At 41.8% G+C, this 21,595-nt stretch overlaps 1 protein-coding gene and 1 long non-coding RNA gene across 2 annotated transcripts in view; one reads left to right on the top strand and one right to left on the bottom strand.

Moving 5' to 3' along the window:
• Positions 1 to 243: 243 nt before the first annotated feature.
• Hmg20a (high mobility group 20A) overlaps positions 244 to 21,595 on the bottom strand; it is an 80,945-nt gene continuing 59,593 nt past the window's right edge. Inside the window, exons 5-10 of the mRNA XM_052761201.1 lie at positions 17,220 to 17,352; positions 16,264 to 16,295; positions 10,549 to 10,624; positions 9,150 to 9,365; positions 7,143 to 7,285; positions 244 to 2,604 (exon numbers count right to left, since the gene is read on the bottom strand). Coding sequence (XP_052617161.1) covers positions 7,149 to 7,285; positions 9,150 to 9,365; positions 10,549 to 10,624; positions 16,264 to 16,295; positions 17,220 to 17,352 — 594 coding nt within the window. The 3' untranslated portion in view covers positions 244 to 2,604; positions 7,143 to 7,148. The remainder of the gene's footprint in view (positions 2,605 to 7,142; positions 7,286 to 9,149; positions 9,366 to 10,548; positions 10,625 to 16,263; positions 16,296 to 17,219; positions 17,353 to 21,595) is intronic.
• On the top strand, positions 10,631 to 11,582 carry LOC128124663 (uncharacterized). The gene is made up of 2 exons (XR_008222931.1): positions 10,631 to 11,365; positions 11,401 to 11,582. It is a non-coding gene; the product is annotated as an uncharacterized LOC128124663 (long non-coding RNA).

Genomic DNA, 21,595 nt, shown 5'->3' with positions numbered 1-21,595 from the left:
TGCCTCCAGAATACTACTGCCATATAAAATGAATTAGAACTCACTGTATTGTTCTTACGCACACTGAAAGAGCTGCACTGTCAACCAGGTGAAGACACATTTTGAATAAGTCATTAGTAAAATGACTGTGTGACTGCTCTAAAAGCCTAGCAGACTTGATTACTGGAGAGTTGACTAAGTCTTTCAGGAAAAAGCAGAAGTAGAACTTTTTTGTTACGATCCAAGCAAAACTGGTCACATGGATTCAACATAGAAAAATTTTAATGAGACAAATGTCAAGCAAGCATATCAATTTCTTAAAGAAAATCTAAAAGTTTAATTACAAAACACTTGTACAGAAACCTGGCAATTCAACAGTTCCAACCACATGTACACAATATTTCTTTTTCTAAAACTTGTCAGAAATCAAACCCTCATCTTCCTCCCCAGCTGCTCCTGTGTTCTACTCAATAAAAAGCAAGAAGGAAATGTGTAACACTGGACAGGTAACTGCTTATTTCTGGAGGAGCGCGTGTAGTGCAAAAGCAACTATGAACCCACTGGAAATAAGTCCTTGTGCCAGCCTGCACGCTTACCACCTCCTCTGTGCTGAGCATGGAAGTGAGAGGAGGTGGCACAGACCAGCTCTACACTACCCGACTGAATCCCAGCCACCCGCCAGGCAGGTGTCAAGCTACCGGGAGAGGCAGTGTTTGAAAGTGAGCTACTGCTCTGACAAGGATCCCGCCCAGCAGATTCTCCTGAATTCTGGCTAAGCAAATGTGTCTAGACAAGATGAAGTATTACATCTAGAAAGAGGGGAATGATGATGATCTTTGGACCAAGTCATAGCCTTATCTGGCCATAAAATCAGTGCTGTGGGAGTGGTACAGAACTGCACACAAAGAGAAACAGCAATGTGAGGAGGAAGGAAGAAAGGACAGGAAGCATCTGGCAGAAGGCAGACACAAACTTCCAGAACCAGCTTGGGTGTCCTTCTGCCACAGACAGTGAGTTCTACATGGGCTTAGCAGGCAAGCAATCTAAATGGCAAAAACAGGAGATGAGGACAGGGAACCAGGACAGCACATGGGCAGCAGAGCTGGTGGGCTGTGCAGCAATAACGAAGGAGTCTTTTGCTAAAGGAGAGCTATGTAGGCTTCAGTGCATGGAGTTTGATGTGTTCCCATGACTCTCTATTGTTACTATTGCTGTTTCCTTTGGACTCTCTAATAGAGCACACAGAAGAGAACACAGTGCTGAGAAGACAGGATGGTGCAGCCACAGGATGGGGGCTCTGGATTGTGCCCTGGCTTACGGACATATTGTGAGGGACCACACTTCATCCCCCTGCCTTTGGTGGCCTAGTGCTTCGATAATGGGCTCAGCATGCTCTGCTTTGGTTCCAAAGATCTCAGCTGCCACTTTTTGCCTTGTGCTCTAGAGCATAAAAGAAAAACCAAAAACCAAACCAAACCAAACCAAAACCCCAAATCCAAAACCAACCCTGAGAAACAGAACCTGTTTGCTTTTTAAGTTAAACAAAATTCCCTTAATAAGGTGAAGGAAGGAAGGAAGCCTGCCTTTTCCACGTAGATTCCATAGATTGGCAGTTAGTGGCCACAGAAGGAAGACAAAACACAAGAGGATTCCACTGTGCCCTGTAGCTCAAGAGACTACTTCCAAAGAAGCTTCCATCACCTTAATGCACCGATCTGTACACTGAAGACAGAGTTGCGCAGTTTCCTCTTAGGCAAACACTGGGCTGTTTTCCAACACCAAATGTGTATTACTTTCCCTTCCTCCCTCTTTACCAATGACCTTTTCCTCGGCAAAAGTGCTCCACAAGACACTGCCAACAGATGGGGACTGAAGAGCCTTACTGTGGCTGGGATTCCATGTCTGAGCAGGAGCAATGCTCAGAGAACAGCAGGCAAGACCAGGAAGGAAGGAGGGAACATTGTCCTTCAGGGCAGCAATCACAGAGCCTGCTGAGGGCTGGCACCCACTGAGCACCATGTGGGGCATGAAACACAGCCTCACTCCACAGGGCACCGTCAACAAGAAGCTCCCTTCTTTGGAGTCACAGCAGGGCAGTGATGGGAGAAGATTGGGCCCATCCAATGAGAATTCTCCTTCAGAGTCCTGCTGAGCAACAAAGCCCAGAGGTCAGAAAATGGAGATGTATAACTTGGTGGGAGTGAAGGGAAGCCCCAGAGGCATTTTTAAAAAGTGACATCTAGGTAAGGAAACTGTAGTGGAATTGTAACAATGAGAAATCTTCCCTTCTGCTGTGGAGGGAAGGAAGATGTCAGTCTCAGGGTCACCACTGTCAGAGGAATGTATGCAGATCCACTTGAGCAGAAATGGAAATGAGAGGAATAAGAAGACCTGGAAGTCGGTGAGGGGCTGTACACTTCCACAGCTTCACACAGGGCGTTTCTCTAGAGTTCACACATCCATCTTTGCTGTTCCCTCACACAGCTTCCTGGGTGCAGGCATTTCACTTACGGACAATTCTTTCACAGGGAGGGATCTGAGTCCTCTGCCCCACTCAGTTCAAATGTTCATGGACGGCTTCTCGTTCTGCACAAGCGAAAACAATACATCTTGGAGCACTAAGATCTGTGGAATAGGAAGAAACACCAAACAGGTCACTGCTGGTCAGGAGTTAGGGCTGCAGATTTAAAAATGCTTTGTTTGACTTTTGAGAGGGCTGTAACAGGGAAAAACATGAAATAGAGAATGGATAAAGCTGTAGGCAGGCATCAGTGAGATGGTCCAGACAACATTTCAATGAGAAATATGGCCCTGCTCTAGTTCTGGATCCAAGAGAGCCAGCGGCTGTCATCAGAAAGCAACCATCAGGCAAATCGCTTCAGTCCACAGAATGTAAGGCCAATCAGAGCCAGTTTCCTTTAAGCATAAAGCTGAGGATGTCTGTCTGTATAGGAAATGTGTTTGTGTATTCTATCAACACATTTTCCTACTGATTAAAAATACAGTCATCAGGCCGGCAAGACGGCTCGGTGGGTAAGGCTGCCAAGGCCAGTGACCTGAGTCCAATCTCAGGACCCACACAATGGTAGAAGAGAACCAGCTCCCATAAGCTGTTTTCTGATCTCCACACCCACAGTGTGGCATATACATGTTCACACGCATAGACACAGACAGACAGACAGACACAGACACAGACACACACACACACAAATGTAATGAAAATACAATACATAAAAAAAGAATGTTTTTAATCTTCAAACAGCCAAGTTACGTGTTTCAATAGAAACCGGACAATACATGGATTGTGACAGTCATAAAAGTGATCAACTCTCAACAGAAACACCCTCCTGGTTTCATTTTTGTCTCTAGGTGCTAGTTAGCCATAGAAAGGTGACAGGTAGGGTAATTCTTCCATTGTGTATCTATAAAAATAAATTTAAAACGGCTGGTCAAAAGTCACTAACATCATCCTCACTTTGCTGTAAGTTTTGAGTACCTTAGCTCTACTTCCCCCTCCCCGTCACCTTAGAGCTATGCTTCAGAAGCCACTGAATGGCAGTTTAGACAGCCATGTTTAGCTCTGGCTTCTGAAATCATTTCCTCAAGGATCTTCAAATGCTACATGCCACCTCTTTGAGATTCAGTTTCTGCATAACAAAATGCTGGGTTTCTGAGCTGGGGAAATGGCCCAGTAGGTAATGTGCTTGCTGTGCAGGCATTAGTACCCACATAAAAAGCTAGGTGTGGTAGTACACATCTACAAGCCCAGTGCTGGTAAGCCGGAGGCAAGCAGACTGCTAGAGCTCACTGGCCTGCTAATCTAGCCGAACTGGTGAGTTCCAGATTCACTGAGGGTGACAGAGGATAATTCCAGACCTGAGCTCTGGCTTTCACATGTGCATGCTTGGAAGATTGCACATATACATCACACACACACACACACACACACACACACACACACACACACACACACACACACACACACACACACTCTGGTGGATTTCTAAAGGCCTTTTTCAGCTCTGATATGTTCTCTAAAACTTGTAAACTGTGGCTACTACTTTCACTTTGCTCACTTGCTCCTGACAGTGGAATGAAGCCTTTGCCAAGCTCACGTCAGAGTAATTAATTGCACCATGAGTGCTGGGGACATCAGGCCTAGATGTCTGTCTATACATATTCGTATAATGAGACCAAGCTAGTATTAATCACAGTCTTTCTAATTGTTTCGTTTGACAGCTGTGGGGGGTGGTTTGGGGCTTGGTTATGTTTGCATGGGAAATTGTAAGAATCTTTAGTAATAGAACTGTTCACATTTTCAGGCCTTTTTTCAAGGACAAAACACGTTTGGTTAAAATCAAGGAGATTGGTAATGGCCTAGGTTTTTCAAAGACTCTTCAGAGAGGAATCACTACAGTTTATAGCCTTATGGTAGATAGCTTTAGGAGAGCCTTACTGGCATATGCTCAAAGTGAAAAGCCACTTTTGGCTTCATACCCGAATTCATTGCCCTCTCCTTAGGTGAGGAGACTCCATGTTATCAATTACTGATTTCTTTCACAACCCTCCATGCTGAGTCTCCCATCTCTCTCTTTTTAAGCCTACAAGAGTGCTAATTGAAAACACTGTGTGAGAAGGACCATGAGCTCCTGAGAATCCCAGGCCTAGATTTACAAGCTGTTCCCTTCATAAGCGGCAGCAGCGATGCCGCTTCTTTATTCTGTAGGGAGTCCAGCCATCTCTTAGAAGTAAGTCCATTCCATCTGGCTGCTCGACAGAAGGACGATAATCTTGTTCTCATCTAAGCATGACCAAAGCTAAAGTATAATGAATTGTCTTGTACAGTCACCATCCAAAGACTCAAGCAAGATGGATAAAGACTACTGTCTTTGTTTCTGCTAGGAAATGCTGCCTTATTAGATAGAGAAATATGGGCCTTACGTTTTCTCACATGTGTTGCTCAAACTCTAAGCCAAGCCTGAGTCCAGGTTATGCAGATGAGGGTGCTCCTGTACCTGGAGGACAGAGATGCAAACCCATGTTCTCCCAAGGGGCATTCTGCTACTTACTTGTGTTTTAATAAGTGGTTGTATCACTATGTGGTCCAACTCTAAAATTTCCACCCAGATTATAGTCAATAGGTAAGAAACAATTTAATCAACAGACTATGGGGATGCCTATTTTGGAGATGGCATGTTACAAGAGCACGCTACCTCTAGGAATTAAAGTGAAAAAAAAAACCCACTTTCATTTAAGAAAATGTTATCTGGCCAGATGTGGCAGTACAAGACACCTTTAATCCCAACATTTGCGAAGTAGAGGCAGGAGGAGCTCTATGAATTTGAGGCCAGCCTGGTTTACATTGCAAGTCCCAAACCAGCAAGGGCTAAACATTGAGACCCTGTTTTAGAAAGAAATGATATCTGATGACTGGTCATTAGTACCAAAAAGTCTTCATGGGCAGTTTTCTTTTGGAAATGTACTTTCTGCTCCTTCCTCCAACAGGATGAACACTTGCTGCTACTCATTTTTTCTTTTCTGTCATTCATATACAAATTCATATATTTTTCTTTTCATTCATATACGTGTGTGTGTGTGTGTGTGTGTGTGTGTGTGTGTGTGTGTGTACATGTGAGTATAGAAATAGGATTTTCCCAACACCATGTGGGTGTTGGGAACTAAATTTGGGTCCTCTGGAAGAAGAACAGTAAGTACTCTTAACTGCTAAGTCATTTCCCTAGTGTTGCGGTAGGGTGCTTTATATGTGTGTGTGTGTGTGTGTGTGTGTGTGTGTGTGTGTGTGTGTGTGTGTGTGTGTATATGTGTGTGTGTGTGTATATATATATATATATATATATATATATTTTTTTTTTTTTTTTTTTTTTTTGAGACAGGGTGTTTCTATGTAGTCCTGGCTATTCTGGAATTCACTATGTAGACCAGGCTGGCCTTGAACTCAAAAAGATCTTTCTGCCTCTGCAGGGATTAAAGTTGTGAACCACCATGCTCAACCTCCTTTTAAATTTTTTTTTTTAAAAGATGGGGTCTTGGTATGTTAGCCTTGGAGCTCACTATGGAGACTAGGTTCACCTTGAACCCTTGGTGACTCTCCTGCCTTTATCTCCTAAATGCTGGGCTTACATGCCTAGCTTTTTTGTTTATTTGTTTTATTGTGTACGTATGTACATGTGAGTGAGTATGTGGGTGTTTGTGGGATGTACATGCAGACCAGAGGACATCCAAGGCTGTCATCTCTCTAGAACCATCTACCTTCCTTTTTTGAGACAGGTCTCTCATTGGCCTGGAGCTCACCAATTAGGCTAAGCTGGCTGGCCAGCAAGCTATAGGGATCCACTGTCTCGTCCTCCACAGTTCGAGGATTAAAGGTATATCACCACACCTGGCTATTTTATGTGGGTTCTGGGATGAAAACTCAGGTCCTCATACTTATGCATTAATACTTAACGACTGAGATACCTCTCTATACCTTTTGTTTGCTTTTCCAGACAGTCTTAGTGCTAACCCACGTTGGTCTTGAACCCACAATGCTCTTGCCTTAGCCTCACAAGGGCTGGGATTGCAGATGTGTGCTACTATGTCTGGCTTTTTTTTTTTTTTAAACCTTTTAAAATCAAGACATGAATTGCTTCACTGAAGTTTAGTTCTATCAACATTTAACATAAAATAGTCACACTGCTATTGAGTGGTGAATAAGAATATTTCTTACTTATATAGGTTTAAATATACAAGTACCCATTAACTACTTATAAATTAGCACTAACATTCATCAGAGAAAAGAAAGATTAACAGGTGAATGCTATTTAGTTTGTTCTGAGAACTATTTTTTGGGTGATTTCCATTAAATTTTCCTGGAGTCTTCAAGATCCTTTTGGAAACCAGTAAGGGGCAAAGCTAGAACTGAGTTCCAACAACAAAATCATGCTGCTTCCATTCAACAACCCTGACACATGCATGAGAACCCATCTTGAGTCTGTTTCTATACTATTGAGAAAGACGTCCAGCAATTACACAAGAGGAATCTGAGTCAAGTCTCCACCTTAGTCACTTAGTGCAGTTCCAGATTTCAGCAATCCTGATGGTCTGAGGACACCCCACTTTTGAAGATGGGCTGACATGCAAGTACCTCATCAGTGTGCACTCACCAGTGCTTAACGATCAAGCCTGTTCACAACTTCTCGGACCGTAGCTATAAAGTTTTCATTGTCTTGGGGATTAGCTAAAATTATACTGTGCAGTCTGTTCATATATGAGTCAATGGTGTCCACTGTTGGCATTTCTCCACTTCCTGAAGTGAGACGAGAAGATACAGTAAGAAAACTTTCCCCATGCAGTTCAGCTACATATTTAATGAATCCATGTTAAAAAAAAATCATGACACTAATGTGGTTTGCTAAACAGAAAGATTTTAATTGCATAGGAGAGACTTTTAGACCTCAAAGATAGGGAGCTAATCTTCCTATTCTGTGGTGGTTTGGATAAGAAATGTTCCCCACAGGCTTAATGCATCTCCCCCCACCCCCCAGACAGAGTTTCACTGTGTAACAGTACTGCTGTCCTGGAACTTGATTTGTAGATCCGGCTGGCCTCGAACTCACTGAGATCTGCCTGCCTCTGCCTCCTGAGGGCTGAGATTAAAGGTGTGCGCCACCACTGCCCAGCAGGCTTATGTATTTCAACACCTGGTTCCTGGCTGATGGCACTGTTTCGGGGGGTGTGGACCAGGTGGAGGCTAGCTGGAGGAAGTATGTTACAGGGAGAGGGCTTTCTGAGGCTGTAGCTGTGTTCCACTTCGGTTATCTTGCTCTGCCTGGTGCTTGTGGTTGAAGATGTGATCTCTAATCTTCCTGCTCTAGCCACTTTGCCTGCCACCTGCTGCCACACTTCCCCACCATGATGGACCCCCTGGACCCATAAGCCAAAATAAACTCTTCTGAAAGTCTCTTTTGGCCACGATGTTTTATCACAGCAACAACAAATAACTAACACACACTCTAAACCAGTGGTTTTGTGGGTTTCTTTGGGGGTTGAAGGACCCTTTCACAGGAGTCACCTAAGACCACTGGCAAACACAGATATTTACATTACGGTTCATAACAGTAGCAAAATTACAGTTATGAAGCAGCAACAAAAATAATCTTACGGTAGGGGGTCAGCACAACATGAGGAACAGAATTTTTTTTTTTTTTTTTTTTTTTTTGGTTTTTCGAGACAGGGTTTCTCTGTGTAGCTTTGCGCCTTTCCTGGTACTCGCTTTGGAGACCAGGCTGGCCTCGAACTCACAGAGATCCGCCTGCCTCTGCCTCCCGAGTGCTGGGATTAAAGGCGTGCGCCACCACCGCCCGGCGAGGAACAGAATTTTATAAAGGGTAGCAGCATTGGGAAGGTTGAGAACTGTTGCTCTAAACAGATGGGCGATATAATACAATGTGTATGAGGAGTTGTATGACAAAAGGTTTGAGACTGCCAGATTTTTGCTATGACTATAATTAAAATGAGAGTGTAGGTAAGAAATACTAGTGTTGTTTTCCTTCCCATTAGAACACAAATAAATACAAGGCAAACATTCATAGAAGAAAGTGCTCTCCTTAGGATTTGAAACTTGATCACCCAATGGTTCTGAATATCAAAGTAGGTTTAATGGCAAAGAATGTTATATTAAAATAGAAGTGGACAAAAACGTAAACGATCAGAGTCTGAAAGTCTCGATGATTTTAATAAATATAGACATTCTATAACATGTCTCATTGAAAATTTTTTTTTTTTTTTAAAAGACAGGGTCTTACTATGTAGACCAGGCTGGCTTCGAACTCATAGAGATCCTCCTGCTTCTGCCTCCCAAGTATTAGGATTAAAGGTGTGGACTACCATGTCTAGCTCCCACTGATGCTTGCGAGGCAGAGGCAGGCAGATCTCTGAGTTTGAGGCCAGCCTGGTCTAGAGAGTCAGTTCCAGAACAGCCAGGGCTGTTACACTGAGAAATCCTGTCTGGGGGTTGGGGATGAGAGAAAGTCTTGATGGGACACTTCCCCCTCCCCCTCTTCCTCTTAAGAGACATTTCAGCTTCTCCACATTACTTACATGAACAGCATCCCATCCCCACCCGACCCACTCTCCCTACCACTGATAGTGTATGGAGAGGATGCCGTTACCAGGCAAGGGCATGCTGGCAAAGCTGCTGGTCAACATCTGTCGCAGGGTCTCTAGGTGCTGCTGAAGGACAGTGTTACGGCTCCGCTCCTGAATCACATCCACCTCCAGCTTCTCTACTGCTGTGCGCATGCTCTCCACATGCTTCTGTAGGGCTGCATTCCTTTCTTCAAACTCCATGTTGGATTTGCGAAGCTGGCGGAGCTCTGCTTCACGAGCTGAGGACACATGCCCCCCAGAACACATGTGGTAAGAGAAGGCGCCTCTGAGGAGACCCAGGAACCCTCCTAAGGAAGTTCTGCTTAGCTGTCTCTCACTAGATCCCCCAACCCCCATCTCCCAATTCTCTTTATGACACTCCAGATAGCAATTTCAGCAATGAAATGCCTGGCTCCCCCGAGCTATTTTAATTCTTAAAGCAACACATTCTATACGCAAGACTGCAACAAACAGTGGCAATTCCCAGCATTTTGTTAGATTTTGCTTTTTAAAATTGTGCAGTGAGAAGCCTGAAGGGCTTCACAGAGGTATCCAAGAAGACTGGCTAAGCATAGCTATGGATATCCATCTTTCCTGCAATGGGATCAGCTTTGTAATTTCTTTTCTTTTTCTTTCTTTTTAAAAAGTAGTTATTTATTTTTATTTTATGTGTGTGGGTATTTTGCCTGTATGTATATCTATGCACCATGAATGCTTGGTGCCCACAGAGGCCAGGATAAATGCATTAGATCCCCTGAAACTGGAATTACAAATTGCCAAAAACAAAAAAAAAAAACAAAAAAGTTGGGTGGTGGTGACACACACCTTTAATCTCAGCACTCAGGAGGCAGAGGCAGGTGGATCTCTGAATTTGAGGCCAGATTGGTCTACAGAGTAAGTTCCAGGACAGCCAGGGCTATACAGAAAAACCGTGTCTTGAAAAACTAAAAAACAAAAACAAAACAAATAAAAAACGAAAACAAAAACAAAAACCAAATTAACAAAAACAAAAACCAAATTGCCATGTGAGTGCTGAGACTGGAACCTGGATCCTCTGGAAGAACAGCCAGTGCTTTTAACCACTAAGCCGTCTCTCCACCCCCCAATTTTGCAATTTCTTACTGTGTATTCTGGACTCCCATGTAAACTTTCATTTGTATAGAACGTTCTAGGCTACCTAACTAAAGCCACTGCATTAGTGATTTGTATTTATTTCTTTTGATCCCAAAACCAAGTAACTTTGGCTGCACTGGCCTCGCTTTCCCTCACCAGTCACAAGGTGAAATAACAGACATTCTTTGCAGTAGAGTCCTCTCCAGTCCTAAGGAGGGCTATGAGCCAGTGCTTTTGAGCAATGAACTCCTGAGAGCTAAATCCCCTGTCAAAGACCCAAGGAACACAAAAAAACACTGCAGTAATCACCTTTGCTGTGGTTCAGGAATTCTTCTGTAAATATAGGGATGTCAAAAACAGAGCGTTCCTTTACCTCTGTTTCTTTCTATGAATCAAGAACAAAAGTTAGTCCTTAGAAGTTAAATGAATAATAGTGCCCAAGGCACAAGGATCATGTCTTCCTTAGAGAAACAGTTGGTCAGCAGGAATCAGACTACGAGAGCCGGGGAGGGGATATAGTCTCTCATTGGAATGGAACTTCACAGAGCTGCAGCAGTTAGTATCAGATCTCTTCAGTATCCAACTGCTAGGCAGTAAAAGACTTAAAAACAAACCAACATGCATTTCACTAGTGAAGACCACAGAAACCCTTTCTTAGCACTGTACTTTGAATAGTCTACAGATGAGAGTTGTGAATGTGGCTGGGTCAGGAATTGAAAAAGGTATTGTAGTTGTTTCCTGTTGGTTGCGCATTATAGCACTATCTGAGAAGGAAGTATACAATCAAAATTTGCAGAGTGGAGAATAGGAATTCTAAGCAGAGATTTGCCAGCAACGAACAATAATAATGCCATTCTGCTGGTACTTCTATCTATTTATGAAGGGGCAGTAGACTTTTTGGGGCTCTTGTAGACTTTTCTTCAGACATAAGAAAAACAAACCAACCCAAGAAGCCAGAAATAACCAGGCTCTACAAATAAGAAATCTAAGGATTCTATGAGACAGAGAAGAATAACAAAGCCCTAATTAATAAACCATTAGATAAAAAGTATCACTAACTACTGTAAAATATTTCCAACCATGAGCTTTAGGAGTAGAGCCAAGGGGCTAGAGAGATGGCTCAGTGGTTAAGAGCACTGGCTACTCTTCCAGAGGGCCCAGGTTCAATTCCCAGCACCCACATGGCAGCTCACAACTGTCTGTTAACTCCTGTTCAGGGGATCTCACATCCTCACACAGACATACATACCTGTAGGCAAAATACCAATGTCCATGAAATAAAAATAAATAAATAATTAAAAAATAACAACAGTAACAAAAAGAACAGAGCCAATATTTCAACTTTCTATGGCTGACATTTCTGTAATGAATTTGAAGTTGAAGGTATAATAAATATAAGCTATAGGTGTTTTATATTCAAAATCTTGTACAACATAAAAAGAGAGCAGGAAGTAAGGAAACTATTGTGAAATCTGAAGATTCCAAAACCTCTCAATAAGAAAGCAGTAAAGAGCCCGGGCGGTGGTGGCGCACGCCTTTAATCCCAGCACTCGGGAGGCAGAGGCAGGCGGATCTCTGTGAGTTCGAGGCCAGCCTGGTCTCCAAAGTGAGTTCCAGGAAAGGCGCAAAGCTACACAGAGAAACCCTGTCTCGAAAAACCAAAAAAAAAAAAAAAAAAAAAAAAAGCAGTAAAGAAAATAACTCAGAATTCATTCCTTTAAAAACATGTTAAGGTAAGATATAAAATGTATAAAATAAAGGATAAAATGTATCCTTTTGCCAGGCATGGTGGCTGTGGTGGATTTCTATGAGTTCCAGGCCAGCTGAGGCTTTACAACATGTCTAAAAAAACACTGGAAAAAAAAATTGTTTCTACTTCTTACCACTACCTTTTATCTTTTTTTGCTTTTGTTTTTGTTTTTGGTTTTTTTGAGACAGGGTTTCTCTGTGTAGCTTTGAGCCTTTCCTGGAACTCACTTGGTAGCCCAGGCTGGCCTCGAACTCACAGAGATCCACCTGGCTCTGCTGAGATTGAATTCAATCCTGAGTGCTGGGATTGAAGGCGTGCGCCACCACGCCCGGCTTACCTTTTATCTTTGAATTTAAAAAAAAAAAAAAAAAAAAAAGACTTGATGCTCAGTAGAAAAGCTAAGCAGCTCAGCTGTGAGGAAACTTGAGAGCAGGGATCCTGTCTCCCACTGTGTTTACTTAGGAAGGGGGCAGACTGGAGGAACTGCCTACTGATCGGAACAGATCAAGATAGGCATTTAAGATGGGAATCTAGTGGTTCATATGCATAATCACAGCACTTGTGAGATCGCTCTAAAACAATGGATGGAAATCTGAAAAAGTATTATGTTTACTTGAGGAACATTTCATTTCAGAGTGCTTAATTTTACCACATTCTTTTGTTTTTCTAATGGAGGAAAACAACTTTTTCTAGACAATTAAAAAATAAACAGCAGGATTACCATCAAAAGTACCACAATTTGACATGCACACCTCTCCCCCAAGACAGTTCCTACCTAGTAGATTTCGCTGAGAACTAATTAATGTACGGGCAAGAGAGACTGGTTCTGAAAGGGATCTTAGCCACATTTCCAGTAGCTGTCTATAGACTGCAGGATTACTGTATGCTTTAACTTTATTACCCAGTTGTGACAGGAAACTCATGACACAAAATCCCAACATGCATACAGTACCACAGGTCCAATCCTAAATCTACCAGTGACTTAGGACAGAGCCTTGTAACTTCAGTTCTCTTACCTTGTTCAGCTTCCTACTCAGTTGCACAGTGACCATGAGTCCCAGCATTTGCTCTTCAGAATGATAAGGGGTTGCTTGGCTACCATGAACATGGCACAAAGGGCCTTTCTCAAGGCCTTTACTCTCCTCAGAATGGTAATTCCATTCCATTCTTTGTCAGAACAGTCCAAACCCAACCCATTATGTAAGGGCAGAGGCTAGCAGCAGCCAGGTACAATATACACTGCCCCTTGGTACAGATTCTTAGAGTACAAAATAAGAAACATTAAAGCAATTGAACGAAACTGTTCAGTCTCTGAACGCAACAGAGACATTCTACTTAAAGGAAGAGCGGTAATAAAAACCACCAGCACTCCTCCATTACTGAGTACATTACTCGGCACAGAGAGGCTCCTCCTGGGGGCTTGGATATGCTTAAGTGCTCTAAGGATTGCTCAAGGGATTAAGTCATAAGGATTTGATTACCTCCTCATTGAAAGGGTCTAATTTGTTCAGGCTGAGTGTCATTTTGTCATTTTTCACAAATTAAACAAAATTATTGTTTCTAGCTTAGTCTTCATATGAGATGAAGACACTTTCTAGAGAGTACAGCTCACTGACTGACTCTTGCACCTAGTGGGCTTTTTCTCCTCTTCAGTTTGTCAAGACAGGGTTTCTTTGCTAGAACTTGCTCTGTAGACCAGGCTGGCTATGAACTCAGAGATCCGCCTGCCTTTGCCTCCCGAATGCTGGGATTAAAGGCATGTGCCACCACCACCCAGCAGTGGGCTGGTTTTTGATCTGAGAAGACAAGAATATTCTTCACTTTGGATTTCCATTCTGTACACTCACTGACTGGAAGGAAAAAGAACAGAGGACTCTCTGAATGTAATCTATTTCAGCCTGTGATTTAGGGCAAGGCTCAGGGCCAGAACTACAGAGAGTATGCCATGCATCTCTCAAGTGTCTTTTTACTTGAGGACCATTCTTATTATCATGAGCCAGGATGCAGTGCCTTCTGCTACGCAGAACGGCTTCCAGCATTTGTCAGCTCTCAGATGCACTCTGCTGCTTCTGTCCAGGCAACAATGACTTAGGGAATCTCAGTCAATTTAGAAATAAAACTAGCTTCTTTATTATATGGAAACCGGTAAATCTGTCTTCACTAGGTTCTGGCTGACATCTCAGGTTTACTTTCAACAGTGCCCAGTTTTTCCATGTAGCATGGCACTGTGTTGCCAATAGTGGCTAACTGGGATGCAGGAAGCTACTCTATTGCCTCCAACTTAACTTTTTATTCTTTTAAGTTTGGTTTATTTTTATGTGTATGGGTGTTTCGCTTGTATGTATGGCCATGTATCACGCGTATGCCTGGGTCCTACAGAGGCCAGAAGAGGGCTTTCCTGGGACTGGAGTTACAGACAATTGTGAGCTGCCATGTGGGTGCTGGGAATTGAAGCCAGTTCCTCTGCAAGAGCAGCCGGTGCTGCTTACTGCTAAGCCATCTCTCCAGCCTCCTCTAACAAGTTGAATAAACTCTCTTATCCTAGGCAAGTCACCCCCACACTGGCAAAATGGGGTAGGCAGCTGAGAATATGTCTGAGGTCTTAGTATCGGAAGACGGACTGGAAGTCTGTTCTATTAGAAGCCTATTACACTCCTTGTAAGAGAACTAAGTATGTATTTAGAATTCATGATGATTTGGGTATTATATAAGACACATTTTTTTTTATTAACTCACTCATACATCTGCTGAAATATTCCAAATACCATAGCACATGTGAACATCAGAGGCCAACTTTGGGTGTCATCCTTAAGAGTGAGCCAGTCACTATAGTTTTTTGAGATGGAGTCTCTCTTTGGCTTGGAACTTGCCAATTAGGTTAGGCTGGGTGGCTACCATTACCCAGAGATCTACCCACCTCTAGCTCCCCAGAGCTAGTATTACAAGCATGTACCACTGTACACAGTTTTTGATACATACGGGTGCTGGGGATCTGCCCAGGTCCTCATGCTTGCATAGGAAGTCATGCTTACAGACTGAGCCATCTCCTAGCTTGAAGACCATTTTGTTTAAATTCTCACTGCTTTTCAGTCACCTTTCGATTCTTATAGGAAAACAAGTTTTTATAGAATACCTTCTCCATGCAAGAGCATCATGCTAGGTGGCAAGGGATTGGAGAGAAAGGTAGAAAATAGATCAGGTATGCCCTCTCAGGGAGATCATACATAATCCATAATGTGAACAACCGAAGTGCTTTCAAGAGTCTAGACCAGGCCAGCTCAGCTAACCATATGGGAGAGGTACAGCAACTTTGAAGGTTAAAGCCAGCTAGAAGAAATAAAAGGAGCTGAGAAGGAAATGGAACTTAATAGGGTTGAAGGATGATTTCAGCTTTGAGAAGCAGAAACAGGAAGATGGAGAGAAGAATGTATGAGGAAGGAGGTTACCCTGTGAAAAGAACAATAGGAATACAGACACAAGGCAGGGAGAGCAGCACTTGGAAGATGGTGGCAGCCAATAAATTTAAGGTGTTGGAAATGAGAAGTTGGGACTAATCAGAAGACCCTGATTGCTGCATTTGCTTATGATTTGGTGAGTAAAGATGAGTCCCTTGACATTTTAAAGCATGGAATGACCACAGATTTTATTTTTTTATAACCATATACTTAACATCTATATCGGAAGCATGTAAAAGCAGCACAGGCAAACATATAAGCCTGTGTGTTGGACACACACACACATACAGGCTTAAGTCCTACTGTTGGGGCTGCAGCAACCCTGAGGGAGGAGGCCAACAATAAGCACAGGCTAGTGAGATGAGACGGGAAAGGAGGTTCAGGGACTGAGCTTCAGTCACACTGTGTGCTGCTACTGACGAGCTGAGGATCGTTTTAATCAAATGCTGGAGTTCCCAAATAACACCTTTCTAAAGTGGGACGACAGCATTTGTTGATGATAAACTACGGCCAAGTTGCAGTCTCTAGCTGGCTTCCATTTCTGTCTTACTCTGAATTCCAACCATTTCTTGGCATTTAAAACTAATAAAATTCTCAGACTACAGGAACAGATTGGGGTTAGGGACTGTAGTTCAAAGGCAGATTCATGACATAAGTGTCTACCATATGTTAAAAATCCCTGAGCCAAAGCAACTCAGTCTGAATTATGAGATTAAAAAAAAAAACCTCTGTACCATTCATGAAAAAAAAAAGTAACAGCATTTTGAACAGCAACATGATTTTAAATATATATATGAATACAAAAAGAAGGCTAATTACCTCGTGATCGTGAGTGGTCTGTCGGGCTGCATCTAAAAATATGAAAGAATAAAGAAAACATTAAACTGAAAAAGAAAACAATAGCAAAACCCAAGTATATGACTTTGCCAACCACAAACCTTGCTGGTACCTGTGGACTTTCACAACGTCTGATGTTTTCATTCATGACGTTATTAACTGTTAGTCAACCACAGTTAAATGGAACCCCACACCTACAGATCACACAACGAGGCACAAGGGAACAGCAGACAGTTCTTACCTTTGAGAGAACAGGGTGTGAGAGGAGGTAGGAAACACGTGCCAAAGGTTTTAGCAGCCTAGATGTGCAAGTGTGGAGAAGCTGCTATGGCTAAGGGATGGCAGACCAGTGTGGGTGGTGTGCCTTTGGCAGTGTTTCCTGGAGAGGGGAACTGGAGTAAGACTTGTGAGAATGTGATGTACCATTTCAACAGAGAAAAAAGATCCCGGGAAGACAGAGATGCCATCTCATTCACTATCACCCCTCAATGCCTAGAAGAGAGTCTGGTACTTTAACAGAAGCAGCTCAATAGATCTCATTTTGAATTTATGCATGAGTAAACTACTGAATGAAGAGGATCATGGAGGCCAATAGGAATAGCACAGAAAAGGCTTAGAAATGTTAGGGCAAGTTAGTTACATGGCTTAGGAGACCTGTTTAAAGGTAGAGAAATGCCTAACTTGGAAATGAGACAAAGAAAGGTAGGTAGGTAATAATAGTTTTGGTGCATGAGCCAGATTGTTGATCTTAGATACAGAAAACCAATCTAAATGTCAAAAGGAGAATGATGTGATTTTGGTACAATTCTAGGGTGACATCTGTAAGTGAATATAGGACAATAAAGAAATGACAGAAACACATCTTTCATATTTGGCACCTTAATAGTTGGATTCATAACATTCCACCATGTATGACAAACTGCACTTGGTTCTGATACCTTGCCTATGAGATTTGCCTTTCTGACGGTCCTGGGTTTTCCTACTGAAGACCTTGTAGGCCTCGGTCTTCTGATACTGCTCCAGTTCCTTCATGTACCGCTCCTTATCTCTGTCTGCTTCATCAAGGTAGCGCTAGGAAAGAAGTGTGAGATTGCTTTCAAGAAACTGAGATGTTAGGTGAAATATCAACTAGCTTTTAAAAGAAAAGAGTACAATTAAAACACGAAAAAAAGTATACAGTAACTATGCTGTAGGAGAACCTGAAAGCAGACATAGGTACAGAATAAAATCTTTCAATCATAAAATAAACAAGGGTTAGTGAGGTGGCTCAGTAGGTAAAGGTGCCTGCTACCATCCCTGGCAGCTTCACTTTGATCCCTGCTTGATGGAGAGAACTGGTATCTGAAAGTTGTCCTGACCTCTGCACATGTACATATACACACTGAACAAACAAACAAAGAAACAAACAAACACACACATCATTTAGAGAATAAATAAACGAGTGATTGACTTTCTAGACTGTGCATTGCCTTTCCTAGTTTAATGAAGGTAAGTTCTATTCAGAGTACCATCATAAAACATTAATGAAGATTACAGTCAACCATCTCCCTAGCCTTATAGATAGAATTTCACAGGGCCACTAGAGTTCTTCAGAGGTTTGAACCCCATATAGGCACATGTTCCCAGGGGAAGGGAAGGAATATTAGTGTGTTTCTCTACTCTCCACTCATTTTGAGGGAATGATCTCATACATCCATTGGCCTTCTTAAAAGCCAGATGAGTGGAACACTAAAGCTGGAGAACATGAAAAGAATGATCTCATCCCATGGGCCTAAAAGAGACCACTCTAAGAGAGCTTTAGCACTATTCTTTGATCATTTTGTGCTATTAATTATTTAAACAAGTCCATTGATCTCCAGAATTGTTTTGCTTAATGCCTTGTCCATTTCATTCATCAAATTAGGTACAAGAAAGTACAAAAGGTGCTGTCTATAAGTGAACAAACCAGAGTTAGAGGTTATATTAAAAATCTTGCCCCCCACAGCAGATATAAGGGATTGGCCAAATCTGGGACAATTTAAGGAACAAATAAGTATGGCAATAAATTATAAACTGCTGGAAAAAGACATTTATACTATAAATAAACTTTATGATATGAATTATTTATGATCATACCAGTAACAAACAGAATGTAAGCAAGTGTTCAAGAGGAGAGAAGAGTAAGTTCCCTCATAGACCAGAAAGCTTAGGGCCAACTGGTAACTGTGTGCGGTATCGGGGTGGGAAAATTATCACTTTGTAAACATAATGATAAAGATTAAATAAGGTGAAACTTATCTATAGATATTAAGTCTAGGGGAATTTTTTCTTTTTCTTTCTTTTCTGTTTTTTTCTTAAGACAGGGTCTTTTTACATAGACCTGAGTGTTCTGAAACTCATTATGTAATCCAAACTGGTCTTGAACACACAGAGATCCTCCTGCCTCTGCCTCCCAAGTGCTGGAATTAAAGGCATGTGCTACCATGCCTGGCTCTGGTTTCTCTTCAGATCATATAGATCTTTCTCCTTTTCTTTTCTTTCTTGAGACAAGGTCTCACTGTGTATCCCTGGCTGGCTTGGAACTCACTACATAGACGATCTTGAACTTTTAAGAGATCTACCTGCCTGAGTGCTGGGGTTAAAAGGCACGTGATATCAGTATTATGGAATTTTTTTTTTTGTGAAACAAATTACACATATCTTTAAAATATCTCTCCATACATTGCTAATGAATTATAAGGAAAAAATTACCAAGCCAAAAAAATTAGCATTACAAATAAATAATAAAGGACATGGTATGCCTGCGTATATGATGCTCTGAGCATCTTATCATCTATTCTGAACAAGAATTCAGAACATCAATCTATTCATCAGGAAATACCAGACCAACAGAAAATGAAGAATGTTTCCAAAAGTAAAAACAAACAAAAAGGCACATTGGGGGTAGGTGGGAAGGAGGGGTCAGGTTTGGGGAGACAGAGGGTTCATATTCTCGAATAACATCAAGGAATAACTTACAAAGACAAAGCAATGCTGTGCAAAACAGCCTGAAGAGAATTACAAATACGTGACTAAAACACAGTTTGGTATTAGCGTAAAACCTGTATGAAGGGATGCTGTTGACTTCAGTGTCTGGGTGCAGAGTACAGCATTATATTAGCATGAAATTATGAACTTGACGACTTTATCAGTTATGTAACAGAGGATCTCTGTTAGGAAATATGAAAGTATTCTGGAGATAAAGAGGCAGGATATATGTAACTTACCTTTAAATAATTTGGGGGAAAAATTTTTGTGTGTGTGTGTATTAAAGACCAAACATGTGAATGGAGAAAGGGACACAATGTGTCAGCAATAGGAGAAGCTGGTTTAGGATTTCTGGATGTACTTTGTACTATTTTTATGCTTGTAACTTTTTGGCATTTGAAATTATTTCAAAGTTAAAAGTTGATCAAACACATACAAAACCCTTCCTAATCAGCAGACAATGTTATCATTAGACAACTACTGTTACTTCAGCTTTTTGTTTGCACACTTGCTAACAGCAGGAAAAATAAACCTCAAGCATGCATTCACTTTTGAAATAAAGATAAAGAAAATAATGACCTGGCATGTCCAGCTGATGACCCCTTGTTATAAACTGCTTTCTATTAGCTTGCTTACCACAAACACAAAGCTTGAAATTGAAATTTAATCTTATCTCTTTGAAAAATTTTGAATTCAATTAATTCCCAAGACAGTATTTTTCAATTTGGTTTTAGTCTTTCTGGAATCCATTTTCAAGAGTGCAAGCCATAAAAGAGTTTAAGACATAAAGGAAATATAGATCTTTCAGATGCCGGGAAGTGGGGGCTTTTAACGCAAAGCCCATCAGCCCCAGTCACCATCATCCCTTTGCTGCAGTGGCCTTTCACCCAGTGCATGGCTATCTTGTGCGTAATTCCCCTCCAATCATTCTAACAAAGGAACTCTCCTTTCAGCTTGGCAACACAGTTAGTTTCCGTCTTAGAGGAGAGAGATCAAGTAGTTCTGCTTTATTTTCTACAGTGGTTAAATTTGCTAGAACTCTAGTTAAACAATTGGTAAAGCAATAAGATCTTTTTGTTAAATAAAATTCTTATGTGAATTGAAGAATTTTGGCAAATGATTTTTTTCCCTCATTTTTATTCATGACTTTCATTTAGCTCAATGGAATGCATTACTTTGATAGATTTCTTAATTTCTTAATATTGAACCACTTTTCAAAACATTCTTCTGTGAACTCAGTATACACATCAAATAAAATGTAGTTGCTTTGGTTGGGGGTGGATTCTAGAGTCCTTTCCACTCCCAACCCTCCAACAAATCTTGGGACAGCTTCTATTCACTGTGCTAGAGAGAAGAGGCTGCAAGGATCCTGCTATTCTGGTCTTCTTTTCCTTCCCCATTGAGTTTCTGGTGGTTTTGCTGTTCCTGTTTCTGCCTCCTTCTTTATATGCCCCTCTCCATGGGTACCTGTCTTCTTCCTCTCCTTCTATGAACACATCATTGGAGCAGGGCCAATCTGAACCAGTTTGACCTCTCCTTAGTTAACTGCATTTGCAAATGTCTGAAACTACGACATCGATTTTAGGGTACATGCTCTCAACCCCAGTACACAAGGCCAGCAGTCCTGAATTCTTCTTATGATATGGTACTAGCTAAGTGCATGGCACTGGATAGCCTGCTTTACTACTCCAGGTCTCCACATCTTCTTATAACAGGGTCTTTTCCTCACTTTCCTCTTGCAGTCCTGGAGACTGAACCCAGAACCCCGTGTAAGGGAACAAGTGCTCTGCTCTGTTACCCACTCAAACCCTTTCTGTATTTTTCTTTACTTTAAGATGGTCTCTAGCTAAGTTGCTTGGGTTAGCCTTAAGTTCATTCTGTAGCCCTGATGGCCTTGAACTTGTGCTCTTTCTGCCTCAGCCCCCGTGAGTGAGAACTGCGAAACAACTGAAGAATTAACTGTCCATCTCCTTTGCTTTTCTGATAGAAATCTTTTAGAAATATTTATATCATATGTTATATTTTACACACCACACACACACACACACACACACACACACACACACACACACACACCACACGAGGCATGTCACATCTATGTAGGTGCCTGTAGAGGCCAAAAGAGGGTGTCAGATCAGTTGAAGCTGAAGTTACAGGCAGTTGTCAGCCATCTGACATGGGATCTGGGAAATGAACTCCAATTGTTTGTAGGAACAGTGAGTGAGTTTAACCACTGAGCCATCTTTCCAGCCTCCAAATCATTTTTGAGATATAATAAAACAAGCAAAGGACCAGAAGCAAGAACCAT

This window comes from Peromyscus californicus, unplaced genomic scaffold (assembly GCF_007827085.1).
Source record: "Peromyscus californicus insignis strain IS unplaced genomic scaffold, ASM782708v3 Scaffold_11__1_contigs__length_118956290, whole genome shotgun sequence".
Classification (NCBI taxonomy): Eukaryota; Metazoa; Chordata; class Mammalia; order Rodentia; family Cricetidae; genus Peromyscus; species Peromyscus californicus.
Note: the sequence above shows the minus strand (reverse complement) of the source record. Positions and strands in the feature narration are given on the sequence as shown.